Below are 27,505 nucleotides of genomic sequence, written 5' to 3' on the forward strand. Positions count from 1 at the left end.
ATTTGACTGCTAACCAGAAGGCTGGTGGTTCAAACCCACTAGCCACCCCTCAGAAGGAAGGTTGGGCAATCTACTTCCATGTGTTACCACTTCAGAAACTCAAGGAAGGGTCACTATGAGTGGGATCCGACAACATGGCAGTGTGTTGTATTGCGTGTGTCTGTGTATGTGTGTGTGTGTGTATATTTGTCATTTTCTTTTCATTACTATATGAAACATTTTATTAATTAATTTACTTTTTTGTTATTTGGATATCACCAATAGAATGTGTGTTTCTCTAGGGGAGGGTTCTTTTTTGTCTTGTCCATCATCAATTTCTGATGTCTGTATCAATGCTTGGCATATTTTAGCAACTCAAAAAATATTAATTAAAAGAAGTAATGAATAATTATCTACACATCTGAAACATTTAGAACGGTGTTGCTAAATGGCCACGCTGTGACAATCTCTTCAATATGTATGGTGATCTCTGGCTTCTGCTGGCTAGATGTCCTGGGTCTGCTCTTAGTACAGTCAGCCACCTTGTCCTTGTTTCCTCCAAGGACATAATCCCTTCATCACCCTGATAGCAATTCTAAACCAGTTGCCATCAAGTCAATTCTGACTCAGTAACCTCAAGTGTACAGAGTAGCATTAATCCATAGGGTTTTCACAGCTGTTGTCTATCAGAACAAGATCTCTAGGGCCTGTCTTCTGAGGCAATTCTGCATAGGTTTGAACTGCCAAACTTTTGGTTAGTAGTTGAGCACTTAACTATTTGGGCCATCCAAGGACTCCCATAGCTACTCTAGGCGCCATAAACTTTGTCTATAGAACAACTATACTAAGCCATCTTAGTTCTTTTTAGTGGAAAGGGAGAAAAAGAAAAATGGATGAGATAGTTAATGAAAGAAAGGGATGAAAAGAGAATTGTTGTAAGTCAGCACTAGCTCTCTAGTAAAGCCAGTATTGGGAATGATACCACAATTGTAGTTTGTCATCACCTGATGGTGAAAACCCTAAAAAGAGCTTGCACTTAGATTCTAGAACACAAACCAAACAAATGACAAACAAACAAGCAAACAAAACAAATAAATAAATCCACTGTTTTTAAGTGATGTCAACACATAACCCCCCTATAACCAAAACCAAACCAAATTCACTGCTGTTGAGTTGGATCTGACTCATAGCGATTCCTCCTTGGGTTTCTGAGGCAGTATCTCCAAGGAAGTAGATTGCCCACTCTTTCTTCTGAGGAGTGGCTGGTAGCCTTCTGGTTAGCAGTCAAATGTCTTAGGCTCTATATCATCAGAACCCTATAGCACAGAGTAAAACTGCCCCAGATGATGTCCAAGGCCGTAAATCTTTATGGAAGCAGACTGCCACATCCTTCTCCTCTGGAGTGGCTTGTGAGTTGAAACTGCTTACCTAAGTAGTCAAGCACTTAACCATTGTGCCACCAGGGCAGTATTACCCAGGTAAACAAAAATTTATCTTCCTAGATTAGTTAGGCTTCGATACATTGACAAATATGCATGGAATTCCTTCTTTCTGGGAAGCAGTAATCAAACCATCGTGTCTCTCATACTGATGGGATTCTTTTAGCTCACTATGTAAATTCTATTTAGTACACCACTGCCACATGTATATGGTGTCCTGGCCTATGTGATTTTTAAAGAGTTAATATAGTTTCCAAATGTGCATTTAATTTACACCAAGGAATGATTTACCCTGTGGAAAAATATCACTTAGTTCAGCTGAAGGTGAATCATTAGTCTTTTCATAAATGTGCTGAACTTATTTTCTAGCTTTCTGTGACCTGGTACAATATTTCTAGTCGTATTAGATGTTACTAACAATGATCTTTACATAATGCATTCAGAATTGGCAAAATGAGCCCATTTTCAGTCTCTAAAATCTCTCTAAATATCTTGCCTTAGATTCTGAAAAGAAATAAAAAGTGTGCTGAGAGGTAAGGAGGGTATCTGTGAGGCATTTTCAATAGATAGTGTGCCTTTAACTTCCAGCAGTGTTTCATCTTGCTGTTATTGTGCTTGTCATAAAGGTAAATCCAAGTAAGACAAAGTAATGATTTGCATAAAATGTACCATGAGTTGTACTATTCATTAAAATGTAAACACATTAAAACAGAATAAGATTATAGTGATACAGATATTAAGCCTTGGCTGTGAACACAGTATTTTAAATAAATAATTTTTATATGTGCTGTTTTATTCACTGCTGTGAGGTTACCAATTGCTGAGTAAGATCTGTTTGTTGACTGATACTTTCAGTAAGTCTTGAAGTTACAAAGTTACTTATTGAGAACTGATTGTACTTCAAGATAGTCAGTACATTCCAGTGGATTCAAATGATTGCAGTATAAACACCTATTATCCATTATTTGTGTGTACCTTATTAACAATGTTTTTTGTGTTGCCTAATTTGCAAATTGAATTCAAAAGCTTTAAGCAGTCATGGGAAACAGTGGGTTAGATAATAACCAACACAAGCAAAATAGGAAGCATGGCAAATGCAGACACAAAGCAGGTCACAAGAACTCTTCTGGGAATGAGGTCATTGCTACATGTTTATGCAGTGCTGTGTCAAAAAACTAGTCCTATGATATTTAGATATTAAATACAAACTTTGTATTGAATTCTGCACATTTTTTTTTTGGTAGTTTATAGGCACTAGTAAGGGATTAAATATATTCAGATTGTTTTTATTAAGTTTCTAGAAAAGCAATGTAAAACAAGCAGCTGGTTTGACTTAGCCATTGCCTCTTCATCTCTAGTAACTCAGGTGCAATGGTCTGAGTGTGAATTGTCATTGTTAGGTGTCATCGAGCTGATTTTGACTCCTAGAGAACTCATGTACAACAGAATCAAGCACTGCCCGGTCCCGTGCATTCCTCACAATCCTTGCTATGCTTGCACCCATCGTTGCAGCCACTGTGTCAATCCATCTAGTTGATGATCTTCCCCTTTTTCACTGACCTGCTACTTTATCAAGTATGATATCCTTCTCTAGGGACTGGTCCCTTCGGCAATATGACCAAAGGACATGAGACAATGACAACTCTAGCTTCTAAGGAGCATTCTGGCAGTACTTCATCCAACACAGATTTGTTCTTTCTTTCGGCAGTAACTGCTATTTTCAGTGTTCTTCACTAACACCACAATTCATAGGCATCAATTCTTCTGTGTTCTTCCTTATGCATTGTCCAGCTTTCACATGCATGGGAGGCTGTTGAAAAAAACCACGGCTTGAGTGGAAATAACTCATCACATCTTCTTAAGGGTAGCTTTCAGGTTCTCACATTCTAGCCCATTCTTGATAGAGTTGTCTGAATTATTTCCTAAATGATGAATGTGCCTATATCATTCCATGGAGTCCCTGGCTGGTACAAAGAGCTAACCTGCTCAGTGGCTGCTGACCAAAGAATAGGAGGTCTGAGTCCTCCCAGAAGCTCCTCAGAAGAAAGGCCTGGTGAATTACTTGTTAAAATTCAGCCTTTGGAAACCTATGGAGCACAGTTGTACTCTAACTCACATGTGGTCACCATGAGTCAGAGTTGGCTCAATGTCAACTGGTACTTGTATATCATTCCATATAAAACCTCCTTTCCCATTATGTGTAAAATACAATGTCCAAATTCTTGAGTGTGGCATACAAAGATCTGGTTCTTATAAAATTCACTAATTTTATCTTCAAATATTCGCTTAAGCCTAACTCTTAAACCACCCTGAACCTCTCATTATTTTCTATCCTGGCGTCCTCTGTCCTTACCCTGTGCCCTTGCATATGCTGTGTCTCTTCCCACAGTGCCCCTCTCCCTTTTCCTTCAAACAACAGTGGTGATATGAATGGGTTCAAGTTACTTGGTCTGTTTCCTCACCAATAAATGGAAATATGAATAATTTTCTACAAAATAAGAGAAAATATGTTGTTGTTGTTGTTGTTATGTGCCGTCGAGTCAAACCCGACTCATAGCGATCCCTCCTTGGGTTTCCGAGGCAGTATCACTACGGAAGTAGGATTGCCCAACCTTCCTTCCGAGGAGTGGCTGGTGGGTTTGAACCACCAGCCGTCTGGTTAGCAGGCAAGTGTCTTAGCCACTATGCTACCAGAGCTCCCAAGAGAAAATATACATGTCTATTTATCACAGTTTTGGTGTTTATATGGTGAGTGGAAAGAACTGAGACCTGGGAATCAGATAAGCCTCAGTTTAAGTTCTGAATGAAGTGATTAGGAGCCCGGGATTCTCTGTAAATTCCTAAAGCTGAGACTTAGTCTCTCATCGGGGGGGAATGATACATCTATCCTTCTGAGTTCATGTGAGGATTTAATTAGACAGCACTTAAAATTGTTTATAATTTAACCAGAATCTGAGTAGTTTAACTAACTCTAACTGTACAAATAACTCATATTAATGATCACACTATATAGTCACTTTGGTCTAGCACACTAGCACATTGTCTGTATCTAAGTACATAGGATACAGTACAATATATATTAAAAATTTTCAACAATTTCCCTAGATAAAATTGAAAATAATGTAGGTGGTTCTTGGGAGACTGATTAGAGAAGACTGTTTGTGATAGTGTAGCTTCTAGGCAGGATGACAGCATTCATGTCAAACTACTTCTTGGTCTCCTAATACTAAGCTGACAGGCTGTTGTCTTAGGTACTCTATCAGAAAGAATTTGTGAAAGAGAGTTAACAGATAAACCCAATGATTTTTGGTTGTTTACATTTTAAGTAAACTTTAAATTTTGGTGTTTTCTTCTATAATATTGTGAAATGTGATGAATAGAAAAACAGGAAAAGAAAACATAATAAAATGTAGAAAAAAGAGATTAAAAATGAAAGTAAGTGAAATCAGTTTATACAACAAAGTAGAAGAGTGGGGGGTAAATGCTACACAAAGGAGTATAGAATCTAAATAGGATGAGTACATTTCGTGTGACTTAAATACTAACCAATAGATATACCTACCCTTTTGATAAAATGAATAACTATACCAATCCTTATGTAAGTTTTGAAAATTCTAATTCTCCTATGCAGTATCTTGAAAGTGAGGACACTCACCTGTGTACATTTAACACTGTTGGGAGATACAATTAAGTAATTGATATTATGTGTTTTGCAAATTCTTAAAATTTTGATATTTTGCTAGGATATTTCATTATAATGATTATTTCAAATCACTATGCTTTTATATTCATAATTCTTGCTTACCAAATGTTCCGTGCTTTTATATTGTGTCCAAATATGCTTCCTTCTTGGTTATTCCTTTTTACCTTTCTGTCACTAAAACTAGGAGCTCTAGTGGTATAGTGCTTAAGGCATTTGACTGCTAACCAGAAGGCTAGTGGTTCAAACCCACTTCGGAAGGAAGATTGGGCAATCTACTTCCATAGTGATACTGCCTCAGAAACTCAAGGAGGGGTCGCTATGAGTCCGGTCCGACTTGATGGCAGTGGGTTTGGGTCACTAAAACTAGGCAGTTAGTCTGTATTGTCCAGGGAGAGGCAGACACAAAAAAACATTTTCAGAAAGTCAAATTCTTGCCTTTGAATTCCAAAGCTTAAAGCCAGGACACTTAACTATTAAAGCCAGGTGCTTGAGATAGAGAATTCTTTTTCTTATTTCTTTTAAAAATTCTATCATCTTGGTTTTGAATATTAAGAACAATCCCGAGTGATACAGAGCATCAAGTCTTTCCGTACTCTGAAGAGAGGGTGATGTGTGATGTCTTAAAAGCAATTTCCCTGAAATTGGTGAAAGTTAGGTGTGAGAATACAACATCCTGCTCCCTTGAAATCTAAAACTCCTTAAGGGAAGGTAAGAGGTGCAAATTATCAGGAGAGTTTGGGAGCCTGTTTGCTCAAAACAAACAAACAAAGCTGTTGAGTAGAGTCTGACTCTTGGTGACTCCATGTGTGCAGGGTAAAACTACTCCATAGGGTGTTCTTGGTTGTGGCCTTTGGAAGTAGATAGCCTGGCCTTTCTTCAGAGGCACCCCTGAATGGGTTTGAATCACCACCCTTTGGGAGCTCTGGTGGCCTAGTGCCTAAGGCATTGGATGGCTAAGCAGAAGTCCACTCCTCAGAAGAAAGGTTGGGCAAATTTACTTCCGTAGTGATGCTGCCTCAGAAACCCAAGGAGGGGTTGCTATAAGTTGAATCCAACTCAATGGCAGTGAGTTTGGTTTGGCTTTTTGGTTTTGGTTAGTAGGCTAGTGCTTAACTGTTTGTGCCCAAGCAGAAGTGATGCTTATCTCATATCTTACTATTAGCCCAAGGAGAAGGGAAATCTTTAAAGTAGCCAGAAGGTTAAAAGGGTAAACTAGAGAGAAGGCCTGAGCCAGCCCCCTATCTCTCTCAGGTCCTGATGGGACAAAAAGTTTTCCTGTCTCTGCTGAGGAGCTCTGGTCCTCTGTGGTTAAATTATTGGGCTGCTAACCAAAAGATCAGCAGTTCGAACACACCAGCCACTCCTTGGGAGAAAGATGAGGCAATATGCTTATGTAAAGACTTACAGCTTTCTCTGTGAGGCAGTTCTACTCTGTTCTATAAGGTATCTGTGAGTTGGAATTGACTTGATAGCAGTGGGATTGGTTTTGTTCCTCCTGAGAAGGCTGACTATGAGTGGATGGTCAATAAAATGGGCATTTTTTTTTGGGTGAGAGCACCTGGCAGCTGGAGAATATGGCTGGGTGTCTAAATGTTTCAGTGGGTGATTTTTATGTGTTGAATTGTGTTACAGGTTGAGCTGTGTTATGGTTGAATTATAAACATATGTTGACATCTAATGCCATCCCCCCAACCTGTGAATGTGATCTTCTTTGTAATAAGGTCTTTGAAGATGTTATCAGCTAACTGATATGCTGATAAGATCATACTGGAATAGGGTGGATCTGATTCCTATATGACTGGTTCCCTTATAAAAAGAGAAGAGACAGAGAGAGACACAGTGAAGATGGTCATGTGAAGATGAAGGCAGGGGTTGGAATGATGTTCCTGCAAGCTACAGAACACCTAAGATTGTCAGGAACCGTCAGAAAGAAGGTAGGAAGAGGCAAGAAATGATCTTCCCCTAGAGTTTTCAAAAAAAAGTACAGCCCTGCTGACGCCTTGAATTCAGACCTATAGTCTCCAAAACTGAGATAATACATTTCTATTGTTTTAAGCTACCTACTTTGTGGTACTTTGTTACAACTGCTCTGGGAAACTAATATAGTGCTGATGCCAAGATCCAAGAGAATGAATTAAACTTCACAAAAGATTGGCAAAGTTAGTGCCATTTTCATCTCTCTACCTGCTTCCCTACTCCAATCCTCACTTACTTCAATGTTTCAGAAGATTCTCCTGAACCTGGATGATATTGGGCAAAAAGAAATGAGCATGGAGGGGGAAAGTTTTTTTTTTTTTTTTTTAAGGCATTAAGATTATGTTTTAAAGCAAAAGTGACTGATTTTTAAAATCAAGTTACTTTGAATTACTCTTAAGATATCACATTGAAGACTAAAGTGCGTCTGACACAAGCCATGGTATTTTCAATAGCCTTATATGCTAATGAGAGCTGGACAATAAACAAAGAAGATCAAAGAAGAGTTGGTATCTTTGAATTGTGGTGTTGGTGAACTGAAAATACCATAGACTGCCAGAACAACGAACAAATCCGTCCTGGAGGAAGTGTAACCAGAATGCTCCCTGAGAGTGAGAATGGCCAGATTTCATCTCATCTACCTTGATCATGTTGTCAGAAGGGACCATTCCCTGGAGAAGAAAATCATGCTTGGTAAAGTAGAGTATCAGCAAAAAAGGAGAAGACCCTCAGTAAGATGGATTGACACAGTGGCTGCAATGATGGGTGCAAGCATAGCAAGAATTATGAGGATAGTGCAAGACCAGGGCAGTGTTGCATTCTCTTATACCCAGGGTTGCTATGAGTTGGAACTAACTCAACAGCACCTAACAACAACAACAACTTTGAATCAGGAGATGTAAATTTCTTATCATTTTATGTGGGAGTCATGGCCTCTGAATTTAGTTATAGAAATAAAGAATTTCACTTTTGCAAAGTGAAAAATAAGTAGTCTAGTATAAAACCAACTTTGTGTCCAAGGTCCTTTGTGTGGGAGAAGTGTGTGTTAGGTCATCATGAGTGGGGCTGCGTGATAGAGGGAAATAAGAGGGCAAATGGTGGGTCCAGCCTTCCTTGGACCAAAGAGAGAGAAGTCTTCTGACTCAAATGAGTAAAATGCTCTTGAGGATTGAAGAGTGATAGAAAAGAGGAGAGAGCATGGAACTTTAGTAAGAATTGTATAGACTGTGGTTGTTTAATGGGTCATCATCCTTTAATTCTTTTCAGAGGCATAGATAAAGATGAATACCCTTCGTTTGGATGTTGTTGTCATAGAGTCAGATCTGACTCATAGTGACCCCTACTTGGGTTTCCGAGGCAGTATCACTACAGAAGTAGATTGCACAACCTTCCTTCCAAGGAGTGGCTGCTGGATTTCTGTTCTGAAACTAACCAAACCAAAAACCAAACTCACTGCTGTTGAGTCAATTTTAACTCATAGCAACACCTCCTTGGGTTTCTGAGGCAGGATCTCTACAGAAATTGATTGCCCAGTCTTCCTTCCGAGGAGTGGCTGATGGATTTGAACCACAAGCCTTCTGGTTTGCAATTCTGAAACTAGACAACCCTAATAGTTTTTATAAGGGTTACACTAAAACATCATCAGCAACACATGTATCTTAGCTTGTTCCTTACCCTGCCTCTGTATCATGGACTGGTAGGTGATATAATTAAATTCTTCTTTGTAACCTCTGAGGACTTGCTGTCTGCCTGCAGACAAACCCTTTTTATAAGTATTCACCACTTAGTACTATTCCTTCTTTGATTCTCCCATAGCTCACTGCCTTGTTAATTTCCATTCTTACTGATCTGCACCATAGTCATTCATTCTTCATTTATCTATTCAGTTATTTATTATAACTGCACTATAGGCAAAATGTTGAGTGGATATAATAAATGGTAAAATATTTGGCCTTGACCTATCTGTTCACATTTTAATTTAACAATTGTTGTCTGGTAACTATCTGTATGTGTCACTCTTGTGTTTAGAAGGAAAGAACAAGTCTATTTAATTTTTTGTGCAACTCTCCCTAGTTAATAACTATAATGGACCATGACAATAATTGTTACTATGCTATATATACTAGAACAGAAACTCTGAAAAAAGATACCTAAGTGCCAACAGTACTACAGAAAAATTAGAACATATTTTCCATTAAAATGGATTTAATGGAGAAATGATTTGCCACATTATTTCAGGTTAACATTGGGGATGAAAGCTTGATGGTTGAGGAAAGTGATTGAATTTTAACTAATGAAAACAATCTCTCTTTCCAGGGAGCCTAAATTCTTGTGCTGTAAACTTGCAAGGTCAGGGTTAAGGACTGCAATTCCAAAAAAATCAAACCAACTGCTGTGAGTTGACTCCTATTCATAATGACCCAATTGGATAGAGTATAAGTGCCCATAGCATTTCCAGACTGCCACATCTTTCTCCCACAGATCAGCTGGGTTTGAACCACTGACCTTTTGGTTCGCAGCTGAGCTCTTTAACCACTGTACCACAAGGGCTCCTGGCTGCAATTAGAGGGGCAGAAATAAAAATCTAAATTTAACTTAGCCAAACTAGCAACCTCCCTGGATCTTAACGCAAAGAAGGAGGTTAAATGGAGGTTAAGAGACGCTCGCAGAAAGCAACGTCATGACTGATGACGTCTTGTTATCTAAGTTTGAAATGAGAGAGTAGAAACATTTATAAATTATGAGACACTTTTGCAATTTCCACCAAATCAGCTACTACTAGGATGGTAAAAAGGGTAAATTTTCTGGACCATTGAAAATGAGTCAAACATTCCAGCCAGCTCTGGGAAAAACCTATTAAAATATCAAGAGGCTGGAGTGAGCAATGGAGAATGAGAAAAAATGGATAAAAAAAGAACCGAAAAGACCAGAGGTTTCATGAGTGAAAGTAATGACAGTGATTTGTGCTGTATCTCAGGAGCCAGTGTCTGATGCACCTGAGAAATTAATCAGTTATTTTCATTCATTTATACTAGCAATGTGCAGCCCAGATGAAAGAATCGGAAACTTTTTATAGGGTAACTTTTCTCTGATTTCTCTCAGTGGATCCAAGCACATACATTTGCAAATTTTGTTCAGTTTGTCAACTTATATTCATTTGCATGTTTTATTATAGAATGCTTCAATTTTGAATCTGTAAAATAATATTGACCTGTTTAAATGGATGCAACTACAATAAGCTGCAGGCCCACAATTTCATCTTACTATGACTATGAGATGTTAGAACCATTTTACTGAATACTGAAAATATCTGCCAAAAATGTCCATGAATCCAACTAACTGTGCAAAAGGAGATGGGCTGCCGTAATCTCATTTGGCATGTCATCTCTGATAGTCCTAATTCATGAGGAAGAGGTACGAGGAGAAGAGGTAGGCAGAATCAAGAATTCTGATTGCAAGGTTTGGAACAAAAAGGGGAAGTCTCTCTTTGCATGTTTTTGTCAGGGGATATGGTGACACTAAGGTGCTCTGGTGGTGTAGTGGTTAAAGCATTTGACTGCTAACCAAAAGGTCTCTGGTTTGCACCCACCAGCCTCTCTGCAGAAGAAAGATGAGACAGTCTGCTTGCATAAAGATTTCCAGCCTTGGAAACCCAATAGGGAATTGATTTAATGGCAGTGAGTCTGAGTGAGATGGTGATACTAAGGAATAGAGAGACTGGTTAAGGTGATAAGGAGATATAAAGTGCTTTGGGAGAAAGAGGAACTAGTTGATTAGAATTGGAAACCTATATGCGAGCCACTGGGAGGACAAGAAAGGAAATACTACTGAGATTCTGTTTGGCATTAAATGGATTATACGTGGGAGAAGAAAGAGAGACTGACACACAGCAGATCTTAAAAGAGACAGGGATGTGGCCAGGGAGAATTATTTCATTTTCATGTGCACAGTCCATGTCAATGCCTGGAACTAAAAGGTAAAGAGAATCTCATACCACGTGATAAATAGGAAATCAGATGATCACTGTAACAGAAAATTTATGACCAGCATAGGATTCATTTGCTGCCAAATCATGAATTGTTAACATTTTGAGTGACATTACACAATAACGAAGAGGCACAGCATTATCTCTGTATGTATGGTTTCAATCTCCACAAAGTTAGAAAACATATAACTCCCATCTCAGGAAATTGTGTGTGCTAGGGGTGGGGACAGGGAGGAAAAGAGCATATTTACAGCGACTCCAGGAGTTCCTGAGTGGTATAAGCAGTTAAAGCTCTTGATTAGAGGTTTGAGCCTTATCTATAGGTACCTTGGAAGAAAAACATGGTATCTACTTTAGATAAATCATCCATTGAAAAGCTTACAGAGCACAGTTGTAGTTTGACACACACAAGTCACCACGAGTTAGAATCAATTCAATAGCAACTGTGGATTTTTTTTTTTTTTAGGATGACTCCACTCCACATAAGCTGAGTTGCACCTTGTTCCTTGTTTCTCTGGCACCAGCACAGGCAGAAAGATAGAAGAGACGGTAGTTTTTTATTTTTATTTTTTTGCAGGCAAGGAAAGAGTTATGAGGGGTTAAATGCATTGGTAGTGTTGCCCATGTTATTTGAGGCTTTTAGAGGAAAAAAAAGCATCTGTCTGAAAACTGGGAATGTCTGAGAGATTATGAGAATCTACAAACCATTCCCAAAAAGTTGCCAAATTTTTCCCCAACTTCTTACAGCTTCACTGTACACCTGTAGAGCAATCCTCAGTCTCATTGTTTAACCTGTAGCACATAAAGCCTTCTTTGCTTTACAGGGAGTGGCCTCAAGGGCCAAATTAATTATGAGCTAGCATGCGATGGAAAGGGCTGCATCTTTAGAGGCAATTTTGTTGTGTGGGGAGTAGGACAGGAGTATGGACTGGAGAAACAATGTAAATAGTGAGAGATCCCCTGGACCTTAATTTATTCTGAGAATTTTAAAGTAAAGCCTCTTTGGTCCTGACTTTGAACATGGAATTGTGGAGCTGTGATCAGAACTCTTCTCTCTCAGCCCTATTCTCTCCTTGGTTGTGAGAAAGATTTAAAGTGCTTAGTTACTAGGCAGATATTTGGAAAATCATTATAATAGCTTAGTGTATAGGCAATAACTTTAGTCTAGGTTCTTTCTACTTTGAGGTGATGTATCCTATCCCTTCTGAAATATCCTACCATTCTTATCCTACATATGAAATTTGGAACCTCACTTTTAAAAGTAAGTAAAGAATAATAGAGCTGAAAATAAGAGTGATAGCAGCTATGGCCTTAGTGTCCTCATGCATAAAAAAACGAGAGCATTGTATTTTATAATAGTTTCCTTCCAACTAAAAAAAATCTAATTTTGTGAAACTGAAATTAAAAAAAAGTACTTGAGAAACATAAGAGGAAATCCTTAGATAACAATTCACTTGAGACTCAGATTGCTGGAAGCAGAAAAAGAGACATCATATCATCATTATTATTATTTTTTAAAAAAACACATTACAGTTAAGATAAAAGGTTATTAGGAAAAAACATCATAACTAGAAATTTTAAAGAATTTAAATGAAAGTGCTGATAGAATTGTAGGCCTCTCAGTTCAAGTGCATACTCAATCTTCTAAAAGAAACAAACAAAATATTTAAAATTTCAACTGCCTGCTAAAAAGGGTGAATTGTATTAATAAAGAATGTCTCAAGTCATTTGCTGTTCCTTGCTATAGCTAATCACGAGGACAACATTTAGATTGAACCGAACACCTTGCTTAATGGTAGTCTAGGAACTGAATTTGGAAACAGGGCCTAAGAAGAGAGAGCTGTATTGTTCTACATTATAGAATGAAAACTTGAGTTCTGGGGCAACCTGGGAGGAGAAGTTGAGAAAGAATGATGGAGAGAGAGAAATGGAGAAAGGAGCTGGCACAATTGTAAGATGCAAGGGCTCTAAGTGACATAGTGAAAAAACCCTGAGAGTCCTTCTCCAAAGGAACAATTCTCAGAAATATTTTGAGGACACTGAATATTTTAAAAAGATATATCCATCATCACATACAAAACCCAAAACAAACTTACTGCCATAAAGTCGATTCTGACTTGGTGTCCCAAGTGAGAATTGAATTTCCCACGCTGTAAATCTTTACAGAAGTAGATTGCCTCATCTTCTTCCCATGGAGCAGCTAGCTGGTGGCTTTGAACTGCCAACCATCTGGTTAGCAGTCAAACGCCTTACACACTGAGCCACCAGAGAGCTTCTTCCATCATTACATGAGACTTAAGAGATAGGATGACTCCAGTTAACTTAGATATTTTATTTTATTTACTTATTTTTCTGAACACACATCAAAAAAAAATTTCTATTTTATTAAGTTAAGACAAGATAAAGTTTATAGAAAACATAAGGGTATAAAATGTTCCCAATTGGTTTAGTGCTACCAAAGTAGCAAAGACAAAACCTAGTGGGAAGTTTTTTTATGGTCAAGTCCACAGCAAATCAGAAACTGCATTCTAAAAGCCTTGGTAATGACCATAACTTAGATATTTTAGAAATAATTATAAAATTTATGTATTTAACAAATATCCACATTACTATAAAATACAACTTTTAAATAGGAAAATAACAGTTTCTAACATAACTAGCAGTGGAAAAGAAAAACAAAAAACACTGCTGTCAAGTTGGATCCAACTCACAGCGACCCCTCCTTGGGTTTCTGAGGCAGCATCACTATGGAAGTAGACTGCCCAACCTTCCTTCCGAGGAGTGGCTGGTGGTTTGAACTGCCAGCCTTCTGGTTAGCAGTCACATGCCTTAGGTACTATGCCACCAGAGCAGTAGAGTTCATTTTACCTTGTCTTTTTTATTCTTGACCCTTATGAGTGTGATAAAGAACAAACCTAAATTTGAAATATTCTCAACTTGTACCTGCTTGTCTCCAAAAAAAGGAAGAGTCTTTGGTTTCAGTGATGGGCTCTTGTTGTTCTGATCAGTGTGATGCATGAAGCTGTAGAACTGAACAGGACAAGAGTATTTAATCAATACAGCTATTGGGATTGTGGAGATGATGAGTGGAGAGAATATCCAGGGAGAGGGAGAAATAAGCTAATAAAGGAATGAAGTCAATTCAGTTCAATGAATATATATTTGTACTTGCTATATGTATACCTCTGTTCCATGCACTGCAAACAAAAACGATTTCTAGGTGAAATCCTGGGATGCCTAATTTTCTATACCTTCAAATTATTTTCTTATGTATCCTGGTTCATCAGTTGGTGTACACTGGGGAATGTGAGTAGAACAGAGAGAAGAAGCTCATATTGGGAGATCCATAAACACTGAGCATGAATTTGTTGAACTTCCTGGGATGGGAGGGGTGGCGCTGTGATAGGATCTAGACCAATTGATTTGCCAGCTTTGTGACCTTGAACTAGTAAATATTTCTTTACTGTTTAATCTCTAAAATAGACACATAGCCAACTTGCCTGAAGTCCAATGGGTTAGATCAGATAATAGGTTGGGCCCTCATCTAATGATAAAGCACTATAATCTTAGAAAATATTAGAACTGAATCATCTATTATAAGAAACATATTTCTCAAGGAGACAGGATTGGATCCATATCTCTTTTGCAACACTTACTAATGGGTGATACTAGGCAAGCTACTTAGTATTTCTCATTTTCTGTTTCCTGTTTTGTAAAGTAGGGTATTTCACAGGGTTGTTATAGGGATGCTGTTGTTAGTTGCTGTTGAGTTGGTTCCAACTTGTGGAGATCATATGTATAATAGAATGAAACATCGCTCAGTTCTCTGCCATCCTTATAATTGTTGGTATGTTTGAGGCCATTGTTGCAGCTATTATGTCAATCCATTTCATGAAGAGTTTCCCCCATTTGTTATGGGGATAAACTAAGATAATATTTGTAAAGCACTTAGCATAATTCCTGGTCCGTGGAAAGCTCTCAGTACAAAAACAGTATAAAAACACCTCACAGTATAAAAACAGCACACCCAGAATCACAACCATAATGCTTGAAATCCAAATAGATGAAATGCTTATGGTTCCTTTCATGTAAAGGATAAACCTAGCTAGAATACCCAGCTCCAGGTATTTCAGTTTAATAAATTTGTCCTGATGTGTGTAGTTATGCTTGTTCAAAAATAAAATAATCTCTTTTCCTTAATACAGATGATACTATTTCCATAGGTTTATTAGTTTTCTTTCTACTTGAAATTCAAAACTATGGTTCCAAGTTTGTAGTAATAATACAAAATTATTGGGAATCTTAAAAAGATAAAATGGAATATTAGGTGGTTCTGTTTTCTGCGCAAAAGAAGGCTATTTTTTTATATTTTGGAAGTGGATACATACAGTAGTATTCTACTTTTTTATATGCTAATCAAGCTAATGGTCTGTCCAGGCACTGTCTTCTTCCTTCCCCTTCTTCATGATTAGAGAAGAGACTTGCTAGAAGATATGCCAGTGCTGGGATGCTAGGCAAAGACTAGGTGGTCTCACAAGTATCCACCTGGAATCTAAAAGTGAGAACCTTACTAGCTAGACTAATCCTTGGTAAAATATTGAAGTAGATCAAGTACAAGTTTGGGCCCCTTCTATTTCTTACTTCCTTATTTTTGTTCCCTGATTATCAAAAGTATAAGTAAAATGATTGTTTTTGCTTGGTAATACTGTTTAAGTAATAATTAAGGCCTATGCTGATAAGTACTTATGATACAACTGTTCCTGGACTTTTAATTTTGAAATAATTATAGATATAGGTAGTTGCATATATAGTGAAACCTGTGAAAGCTGGAACTTGATGGGACTGCTTGTTTTTATAGGTCTTTCAAGTTTTCTACCTTTGACAGGGTGCAGTCTCACCACTATTCTATCACTCTCTGTTAGTGGAAATATTTGAGTTTTCCTTCTCTGACAAGTCTGAGTTTTGCACAGCTTCCAGCTTTACAGTTTTTACTACATATCTATATCTATCTTTCCCAGATAACAAGAGAGGTGATACAAAACAATATAATACATACATATATATTATATATATATTATAGAAAATATAGAATATAGAATATATATGTATATTATATTACAGAATATATATGTATAAGAGAGAGGTCCCATAACTTTTCATCCAATTTCCCCTAACACTAAAATCTTATGTAATTATAATATATTAATATATAATTACATAATTATAATACATTTCCATTTCAAAACTAGGAAATTGGCATTGACACAACACAATTTACTAGGCTACAGACAGAAGAATTTTTAAAAATGAAAACTTTTCAAGTCTAAAAGGAAGCCTCTGAATCTTCATGCTGCCCCATTGGTGTACACCTTGGTTTTCATACTTGTCTAACTGATAATTAGATATTAATTTGCTATATCCACCCCCCCATCACTTCAGAGCAGGGATTGTGCTGTATTCATTCTTTATTTTTATTTCTTATTAAAGTACCTGACTTGTGTTTTTGGTTAAAAAGATAACTAATAATCGTTTAATTCTCAAAACTATATACATTATCTCTATGAGATTGTCCATGGTTTAGGAGAACGAGCATAGACCTTGAAAACATTCAAATCTTGGTATTTAATACCTTGCATCTTGTGATAAGGCACTGGATGTTCTTGGGCCTGGTCTTTCTCATGTGCTTAATGGTATCAAGATCATAGAATTGTGGTGAAGATTCAAGGAGATAATCTACGTGATAAAGAACCAAATGCAGGGGCTCTGAGAAATTGGTAGGGTAAAGGATGTTAGTGCCATTTTACAAACTAAGGACCAGAGAGCTAAGTCATTTGTCAAAAATCACAGAGCACCTTAGGTCAGGAATCTTCTGTGATAATGCATTCCAGATAGCAAGACTGTGGATACAAAACAAAAACAACAACCATGGATAAGTCACAAAGGTTTATGAATTTTTCCTTAAAGGTATTGTTGAATTTCTTTGCTATATGCACTGGACTGCCTCTCTTAGGTGGGGTTGGGGATGTGCTACACTAAAATATAAACCAAAAATATGAGTTGCTATTTCAGAGATCCCAGACAAGTGGCTTCCCCAAACCCCAGTTAATACCATGAAGACAGAAATCTGGCTGGCCAAACTCTGCAACACATCAACAGATGTTTGCGTCTTCATCCTCTGTGGAAGGTTGGAGCTTCCAAGTAGTCATATTGCATTATAAAATTAAAAAAAAAAAAATTTTTTAAAACAAAACCAAAACAAACCGAACTTAAAATTTGAAATAATGGAAGAATTAGGGAGGAATCCTCATCATTGATATCAACATTATCATGATCTATTTTCTGCTCAAGCAAATAAATTCTTAACAAAAGAGAACATGTAGACATGGAACTTTTTTTTACTAACCCAGAATGACTGGTAACACATTAGTCAAAGTTGCTTCTCAAACTGTCCTGAACATCTTTTACATACCTTTCAATTCCTTACACTAGAACGTCTATGTGTTTTATTTAGTCTATTCACTCATTTCATTGAAAGGTAATAGGGGAAGGTAAAATATGTAATTGATTTATTACAATGTTGGCTGCAAATGTCAAAGACTCTGGTAGCTGAAACACTGGATTATAATTAGAAACATTCCAATTTTTGGTGGTGGTTTGCAATTTGACTTTTTCCCCTCCAGCTAAAAAATAGGGATGCCAAAAATTAAAAATAGAGATAGAAAAAGCTACAAATTAGATTATTTCTTCAGATAAATTCTTAGTCTTAGTGGCTTTTCTAGTTTTGATGCTGTCCCCTATTTTTGACCACAAGGGTAAGGTGTACTAGAGGTCAAGAGGAGAAAAGGAGGAATGGGAAAATAAATCATTTTGGTGCAATGCATACCATCAGAATTGGGAGAATTAGGATGGAAATTCATTTGGCGACATTCCTCAATAGAATATCTTAGTGGAAACAAAACTTTTGCAAGCTTTTATGAGATGGAGGAACATAAGCATACTTGTGAATTCTAAGTTTGTTAAAACTTAATCATTCCTCCAGCATCATAAGGTATTAAAGGTATCCAGAAATTTTTCTTTCTTGGTTTACTGTGACTTTCTCAGAAAGAAGCATTTTATTTCTGTTTACATAATATCAAGTAGGGCTTAAGTATATCAACTCCTTCCCTTGAATTAGATGATTTTCTGAAAAAATAACCTATGGCACATATAGAGAGAGCAAAATTTGTCATTACAGCAAAAGTGTAACATCTATTTGGAGCTCATTGTGTGTGTGAATACATGTATGTTTAGTTGCTTAGTGCATTTCCTTGTTTTTCTTTCAAGAAATAGTGAGAAATCTTGAAAAATTAGGAAAAAAAGTAGTGTGAATGCATCTCTCTTACAGGAAGCACACCTATGATATTAACCCACAATGGGCAAAGGAAGACAAAGCATTAAACTTGCATGGTAACCAGAACAACTGTTGAGACTTCTCCAGTGCATTTCACTAGACATACTCCTTGTATAAAACCTGATCTTTGAGGACTACTACTTTTTTAAACATTACAAAATTATTTGTGAATTGTTCATATCAATTATACAAATTGGTCATTATGAAGCATAGCTCTATAAAACCTGTTATTCGGGCTAGAGTAATGTTAAAATAAATACCAGAAACTTACTAAGAATAATAACTCTGAAGTGAGATTATAATTTTATCAGAAAATGAATTTTTATATATTAAAAATGTAAATGTAATTGATAAACACTTGTACTTGTGCTCATTTCTAAAAATACTAACATATACATAAATTAAATAGTAAGCATACTTACAATATTTTCCAATAATCCAGATGTAGAAGAAGACAGGACCAGGTGTCATTCCTTTCTTTCTGAGCAACTGCTTAATAAAAGTGAATAAAATTTGGTCTTAGTTTCTGAGTTACATACAGCTCCCGGCAGTTGTAAGCTATTTCTGTCTGTAATCTTAGTGGCTGTAAAGCAGTCCTCCCTCCTTCTCCCATTCCCTCACCCTTTCTCTTTCCATTCTCTCTTCTTTTCTTTCTTCCTTTCTCTCTCTCATGTCCCCGCCCTCCTCTATGTCTTAATCTCTTTCTTTGTACACACACACACACACACACACACACACGCACAGCTGAGTAGTGAGGAAAAGTTTCAGGCAGAGAATACACAGTCTTTTCTCTTTCATTCTAAATATCTTGTATCCATGTCTTATGACAGTGTACAAATGAGGGTGTATATGAATGTCTGAATGGATCAAAGTCACTCTACTAAAGAGAAATTGAGCTAAAGATGTATTACAAACAAAAAATATTTTATTTGTTCCCATGTCTTGAGGCTATAGAAAGAAAAGGACCACAACAAGCAAATTATCTTTGCTCAGTTGACTATCAGGCAGGAATCCAAGTGTAAGCAATATTATGTGATCTGTCCAAAGTTAGGAATTTTAACAATATAATAATGTTCAAAGGAAAACACAAAGGGATAAAAATTCCTAAGTTCTCTTGATATGGTGATATATCATTGGCTGTGGAATGAAGTCTTCTTGGGTTTCTGAGGCTTCATAACTGCATATAGTGAGGGAGATATCTAACCGGCAGGATAGCTATGTTATCAGCACGCTGAATGTCTGACATAGGTTCTAGTGCATCACAGGTGATTAGTAAATGGCAGCCACTAGTACGATGGTGATTTTTATTGTTTGATCAGTAAAAAAAAAAAAAAAAAAAGGTATGAAAATGAAAATAATGTTTTCCCAAGAATGTTTTTCTTGTAACAAGGCTATAGCATTCTTATTTTTTGATGGGGTAAAGTGTTGCTAGAACAAATGGGTAGCTAGTTGATAGGAGAAATTTGGTTGTGAAGTTAATGTCTCCTAATAAATCTACAAGTAGAATCTGATTACATGTCTATTTCTAAACAATGGCAAAAAATTTATATTAACAGTGGTCTTTTTTTTTTCCTTCTGTACATATAATTTGCTACATGGTACAAAGGGTTAACACATTTGGCTGCTAACCGAAGGATTGGAGGCCTGTGTCCACCCAGAAGTGCCTTGAAAGAAAGACCTGGAGATCTACTGCTAAAAAGTCAGCCATTAAAAATCCTATGGAGCACAGTTCTACTAGGACACATATGGAGTCACCAGGAGTCGATTTGACAGCAACTAGTACTGATAGATATAATTCATTCCATGAAAGGAGAAAGGTAGTATAGAAATCTTGACAAGTCCTTATTAATTTAGCACTAGATTTGTTTAATGACAGCATTGTTCTTTTGGTAGAAATGTTTGTGGTTAATTGAATTTGAATGCCAATAAAGTGTTCAGCCTTCTTCCTAACTTTTGAAATGTTTTAGGAATATTGTGTGGGTAGTTAATGGATTATTTATTTATTTTAGAAATAGTGTTTCCTGGCAGGATGCCATGTGACATTATCAGGGGGCAATATTTGAAGGGGGCTTATTGAGAAGCTTCTCAACAGTAAAGTTAGGGAGCTTCATCTGTGAGTCATCCAGTATCAGGTAACCTGGTGATAAAGAGGTCTTCAAAGAAATTCTGATGTTTTTTGTTATCTTTGAAAATCTTGCCTGAGCTGATATCAAAGACATAAACAATTTGTGGAAAAATACCCCAGAGATACTCTATAACAATATACACATAAATACATTTTTAATCTACTCAAACTGTCAGTGCAAACTTCAAAAATCATATCTCATTTTATTAAGTACATATTAGGTTTTGATAAAATATATATTTACCCAAAGAAACAATTATAGACATTTGTTTTCTTAGGATGACATTTTTTTTTATTTTTTGCCAAAGGCATTGAACTTAGGATACTAGTTTTATGTAAATCTGTTGGTGGAAATAACCCAAGAGTGAACATAGACTACCATGATCATACATGTAGCTTCAGCACTATTGAAGTTTTTGGCCAGAGAATTCTTTAACGTAGGGGGCTGTCCTCTACATTGTAGCATGTTTAGCAGCATCCCTGGTCTCTACCGACTAGATTCTGGTAGTGCTCTCCAGTTGTGACAATTAAACCTATCTCCAGACAATGCCAAAAATGTCCTTGGAGGACAAAATCACTTCTGATTGGGAACCACTGCACTGTAGCAAAAGACTCCCTGAACAATGTTTAGCCGTGGTTTTTACCAGATAATTAAAATAGAGTTCTTATCTAAAATTTGAATTAAAGTGTGTTTACTTGTTCTTTTGTTTTGCAATTTGAAGACATACATTAAAGAATTTTAAAAACAAACAGATGGTATATGTTCCTAGCATTCTCTTCCTGCCACATTGTTCAATTGTAACTTTCACTATGGGCCTGATAGAATCTGTGATGTCAGTGCCTCTACTTGGCTGAGTATGTCAAAATTTTGTACCCTCAGTCTGGTGTTGACATAGGCTAATAGAGGTTAACACCCTTTCTTAACTTGGAATCTCTTCTCAAAAACTTATTGAAGCTCTCTGAATAAAAGCAAAGTTTTTATTTGAAAATGACTATTTGTAAAGGCAGACAAATGATGGAGTCCCTGAGTGGCCCAAATGATTAAAATGCTTTGCTGATAACTGAAATATTGGTGGTCCCAGAGTTTCCAGGGAAGAAAAGCCAGGTAACCCACTTCCAGAAAATCAGCCTTCAAAATCCTATGGAGTACAGATCTATTTAACATGCATGGGATCATCATAAGTTGGAACTGACTCGACAGCAACTGGTTTTATATTTTTTAATATACATCCAAGTTTCTAATATTATCCAGTGTTTACTTTTTCTTCCACTATGACTAAAATAGACCACCAAAGTTTTCAGCACCATACTTTAAAATTAGATATGACACCTGAGGTCTTTTGTCAATGCTTCTGTATTTACTCATCACCATCATTTGCAGCAATAGGAACAGCTATTTTATTATGAGTTTCTTTGATTTGTATAGCTGGGAAAGTCCCTATGACAGTCTTGATGAAAGAGGCTGGTAAAATCCCAATCAGAACCTTATGATGTAGAGATATTCAGTTGTTGTTGTTGTTAGGTGCTGCCAAGTTGGCTCCAACTCATAGTGACCCCATGTACAACAGAACGGAACACTGCCTGGTCTTGTGCCAGCCTCACAATCCTTGCTATACCTGAGCCCATCATTGCAGTCACTGTGTCAATCCATCTTGTTGAGAGCCTTCCCCTTTTTCCGTGACCCTCCACTTTACCAAGCATGATATCCTTCTCCAAGGAATGGTCCTTTCTGACAACATGACCAAAGTAGGTAAGATGAAGTCTGGCCATTCTTGCTTCCAAGGAGCATTCCAGCTGCACTTCTTCCAGGACAGATTTGTTAGTTCTGAGATATTCAGTTAGTAGTACATTAACTTATAAATTAAAAATATTAAGTAAAATCCAAGAACTAAAATGCATGACATCAAATTGTTCAAACTATGGATTCATTTCTAGCTGACAGCTGTCAATCAGACAAGATTTTGAGATACTCATCATCTTTCAGCCACACCAAAAGACAATTTTAGCTGTTTTGATTTAGTATTAATTAATATATTGTAAAATGAGTGACTTTTGGGGAATGATATAAAACAACATTTGCAATTGGGACAGGGCAATTAATAGGCACAAATATTCCAAAGGATATTTTATACAAAATCTAAATAATTTTGCCCCAGATAAGAAGATATGATGTCATTTTCACAGAAAATCAACATGGAATTATCTGTTGCAATATACCACACTGTGGGATATATGACAACAGTCAGAGTTTAGTAAACTTATGGAAAATTGATAGTGGGAAGAAAATTGGAGCAGGGCCAACAAACTCAAGATTATAACATTATGTATATGAGTATATCAAAGGCCATCGAGTAAATTCATGGTGATTCCATTTGTGGGACAGTGTAACTGTGTTGTGTAGGGTTTGCAATCTCTGATTTTTTGGAAGGATATCTCCAGACCTTTGTGCTGAAGTGTCTCTGGGTAGACTTGAATCACCAACCTTTTGGATAGTAGCTGAATATGTTAACTCTTTGGGCCACCCAAGGACTCCAAACATTGCTTGGTCCTGTGTTATCTGCATGATCAGTTGTAGATCGGACCATCATGATCGATATCTTGTTGTTATGTTGTTAGGTGCTGGCAAGTCAATTCTAACTACTAGTGACCCTATGTACAACACAACAAAACACTGTCCGGTCATGTGCCATCCTCACAATCATTGCCATGCTTTAGCTCATTGTTCCAGCAACTGTGTTAATCCATCTCTTTGAGCGTCTTCCTTTTTTTTGCTGGCCCTCTACTTTACCAAGCATGATGTCCTTCTCCAGAGATTGGTATCCCCTGATTACATGATCAAAGTGTTGAGAGACGAAGCCTGGCTATTTTCATTTCTAAGGAGCATTCCAGCTGTACATTTTCCTAGACAGATTTGTTTGTGCTTCTGGCAGTCCATGGTATATTCAGTACTCTTCACCAAGACCATAATTCAAAGGCATTGATTCTTCTTTGGTCTTCCTTATTTATTGTCCTGTTTTGCATACATATGTGACGATTATAAACACCATGGCTTAAGTCAGATGCACTTTATTCATCAAAGTGACATATTATTATTATTATTTTTTAAAAAAACACTTTAAACAAGTCTTTTACAGCAGATTTGTCCAATGCAATGCATAATTTCTTGAAGGAGCTCTGGTGGCACAGTGGTTAAAACATTGAGCTGTAAACCAAAAGGTCAACAGTTTGAACCCACCAGCCCTTCTACAGGAGAAAGATGAGGCATTCTGCTTCTGTAAAGGTTTACAAACTTGGAAACTCTTTGGGAAGTTCTACTCTGTCCTATAAGGTCATGATGAGTAGGAATGAACTTGATGTCCTTGGGTTTTGTTTGATTTCTGGGCTTTCACAGGCATTGATTGTGGATCAAAATAAAGCAAAATCCTTGATGGCTTCAATCTTTTCTCCATGTATCATGATGTTGCTTCTTAGTCCAGTTGTCAGTACTTTTGTTTGCTTTATGTTGAGGTGTAATCAATACTGAAGGCTATAGTCTTTGAACTTCATCAGTAAGCAAGTCTTTTTCACTTTCTGAAAGCAAGGTTGTGTCATTTGCATTTAGCAGGTTGTTATAAGTCTTCTTCCAATTTGATACTTCATTCTTCTGCATATACTCCAGCTTCTCAGATTATTTGCTCAACATACTGATTGAATAAGTATTGTGAAAGGATACAATTCCAACACACATCATTCTTGATTTTGAACCATGTGGTATCCATTTGTTCTGTTCAAATAACTGCCTCTTAGTTTATATAAAAACTCCACATGGGCATGATTTGGTGTTAAGGAATTCCCATTCTTTGCAACGTTACCCATGATTTATTGTGATCCACACAACAGAACGCTTCTGCATAGTCAATAAAACAGAGGTAAACATCATTCTGGTATTCCCTGCTTTCAGACAAGGTCTGTCTGACCTCAGCAATGATGTCTTGTTTCACATGCTCTTATGAGGCCAGCTTGAATTTCTGGCAGTTCCCTGTTGATGTACTACTGCTGCAACCATTTTTGAATTATCTTCAACAAACTTTTACTTGTGTGTGGTATTAATGATTTTGTTTGTTAATTTCTACTTTATGTTGGATCAACAGAATTTTATACATATAAAACCAAAAAATGAAACCCATTGCTATCCAGTCAACTCCAACTCATAGCAACCCCCATTGAGTTTCTGAGGCTGTAAATCATTACCAAAGTACATTGCTTTGTTTTCCTTCCACAGAGTGGCTGCTGGGTTTGAACTGTGAACCTTCTGATTACCAGTCAATTGCCTTAGGCACTGCATTACCAGAGCTCACATCTCAATTTGGACTGGTCATATTTCAAGTGTTTAATAGCCATATGTGTCTAGTGGCTACCATATTAAACAGTACATTTCTAGAGGATGGTGCAAGGTATTTATTTAAAATTCCATTAAGTTATATTTTATTATATTAAAATAGTCATAGGTTAGTATACATATAAATATTTATAGTCTTTCAATAGTTCTTAGACTTGATGGTCAAGTAAAATTAAGAGTTTCCATAACTGAGTAAAATAAAAACAGTGTAGTCAACATAAGCTTCCAGAACTAAATTTTGTCAAGCATTAATGACATTGACAAAAACCGTATCATCTTTTACACCACCTTTTTATAAATGTAAGGACATTTTCATATCACACAATTAAGAAACAATGTTCAAATATGGAACAGTATTCTAAATTGAATAGAATTGTTGTTTTTGTTAGGTGCCATCAAGGTGGCTCTGACTCATAGCATCCCTATGTACAATAGAATGAAATACTGCCTGGTCCTATGCCATCCTCACAATCCTTGCTATGTTTGAGCTCCTCTTGCAGCCACTGTATCAATCTATCATGTTGAGGGTGTTCCACTCTTTCTCTCCCCTTCTACCTTACCACGCATGATGTCCTTCTCCAGGGACTGTCCCTTGTAACAACATGACCAAAGTAGGTGGTCTGGGTATTCTTGCTTGAACAGATTTAATGTCATTAAAAATGATTATGTTGTCTTTATTTTTCTCATTTCATTGCACATGAGTAAAAACTTTTTGATTGCTCCTGCTGAAGAACCATGATTTGAGAACAACTGATCTAGTTCAAGGAGTTTCTGAATGGAACAAACAATTAAGCACTTGACAACTAACCAAAAAGTTGGTGTTGAAACCCACTGCAGTGTAGTAAATTACCAGGTATGACTTTTCTAGCCATAAGTCTTTGTAAACTCTGTGGTGGAAATTACCGTGAGCAGAGGAGCTCCTGATTATTAAAGTTATCCACCTGGGGTATTTCTGTTGAGAGTGGCACAAAGCAATGTTCTGGGAACTTCACTCTCTCTCAGGTGCTTAGAATTCTGATTCTAAGCTAACGGTTATGATTGGTTAGTTTGGCCACTCTGCCAGGCTCAAAAGGAGCCCTCCTAGAGGTGGAAGGAGTCTCTCTGACTGCTGGCTGAGGAAGATGTGCTGTTGAAAGAAACATGCTCCTAAGAGAAATGCACTGCTGAGGAAGAGACACTGAGAGACAAGCCCTGCTGGGAGGGACAGAGAGAGACTGTTGACTGAGAGATGGCGGGCTGAGAGAGACTGAGCGTTGTTCCTGAACTTGAATTATAGCCTGGTGCTTCACTAATAAACCCCATAATCTGTGAGTTCTGTGTGGCCACTGCAGCAAATTATCAAACCCAACAGAAAGGTGGTGGATGCTGTGGGAGGAACAGTTGGTGCCAGGGTTGGTGAAAGGGCTGGAGGGAGGCAGCATGTCTGGCTTCACAGGAATAGGCCTTGGGTTATTGATGGTGATTCTGTCTTCCTCTTGTGGGGTTAGAAGAAGTCAGAAGATGCGGTCTTCCTGCCCCTTTGGCACCCACCTAGAGGTGTCCCTCTGAATAAAGGCCTGGTGATTTGCTTCCAACACATCACAACATTGACAATGCTCTGGAGTGTGAGTTTGGTAACTAATTTGGTTTTGGTTTGTATCAAGTTCAAACTCAGGTCCCTCTGGTAGTATAGGATCATAAAAACCCTGATAGGCTGCCAGCAGTTTCACCTTTGGTGTACCTTGTTAGCTATTAAGCAAATATTTTAGAATCATGTTCAATGAATCTAGGCACTATGTTTTTTTTTTTTTTTTTTTAAATTATTTTTAATTGTAGTTTGGGTGAAAAGTATAGAGCAATTTAGTTTTCCATTCAACAATTTATACACATTTCATTTTGTAACACTGGTTGCAATCCCCTCAATATAGCAGCACTGTTACCACTTCTTACCTGGATTTCCCATTTTAATTTGTCCTTCTTTCTTGCTCTGCTTGCCTTCTGAGCTTTGTTTTGGACAAATTCTGCCCTTTTGGTCTTGTGTGGTTGATTGCACTGAGGAGTACATTCCTCTCTGGTGATTTATTCATTTATAGCTCTGTCTATTGTTTGGCTGACAGTTGATCTCCAGTGGTGGGTTCAGTTTCAGACTTAACTGATGTCTAAGAGCCACAGTCTTGGGTGTTCCAAAAGTCTCTGTCATATTAGTAAGTCTGTTTTTATAGTTTTGAATTTTGTTCTACCTTTTTTTCCCTCCATCTCTGTCCAGGACCTTCTATTGTGATCCTGATCAGAGCAGCATAGTGATAGCCAGGCACTGTCTTTGTAAGTCTCCTTTTAGATGGCATACATACCAATCAAATCAACTACACCTGTAGAAAGAAGCAAAGGAGAAGCTCAATATCATCAGACAGAACAAAACTGGGTGGTGACTATGGAACAGACCATCAACTGCTCATATGCAAATTCAAGTTGAAGATGAAGAAAATTAAAACCAGTCCACAAGAAGCAAAATATGACTTTGAGTATATACCACCTGAATTTAGAGACCATCTC

At 37.2% G+C, this 27,505-nt stretch overlaps 1 protein-coding gene and 1 non-coding gene across 2 annotated transcripts in view; both read right to left on the reverse strand.

Moving 5' to 3' along the window:
* Nucleotides 1-23,183, reverse strand: part of RXFP1 (relaxin family peptide receptor 1) — a 137,124-nt gene extending 113,941 nt beyond the window's left edge. Inside the window, exon 1 of the mRNA XM_042782405.1 lies at nucleotides 23,078-23,183. Within this exon, the coding sequence (XP_042638339.1) occupies nucleotides 23,078-23,183 (106 nt within the window). The remainder of the gene's footprint in view (nucleotides 1-23,077) is intronic.
* On the reverse strand, nucleotides 13,510-13,630 carry LOC122151116. The gene has a single exon (XR_006163980.1). It is a non-coding gene; the product is annotated as a small nucleolar RNA SNORA32 (small nucleolar RNA).
* Nucleotides 23,184-27,505: the final 4,322 nt, after the last annotated feature.

The sequence above is a fragment of the Orycteropus afer genome, unplaced genomic scaffold, assembly GCF_000298275.1.
Source record: "Orycteropus afer afer isolate SDZICR_OR568_19922 unplaced genomic scaffold, OryAfe1.0 scaffold00305, whole genome shotgun sequence".
NCBI classification, from domain to species: Eukaryota; Metazoa; Chordata; class Mammalia; order Tubulidentata; family Orycteropodidae; genus Orycteropus; species Orycteropus afer.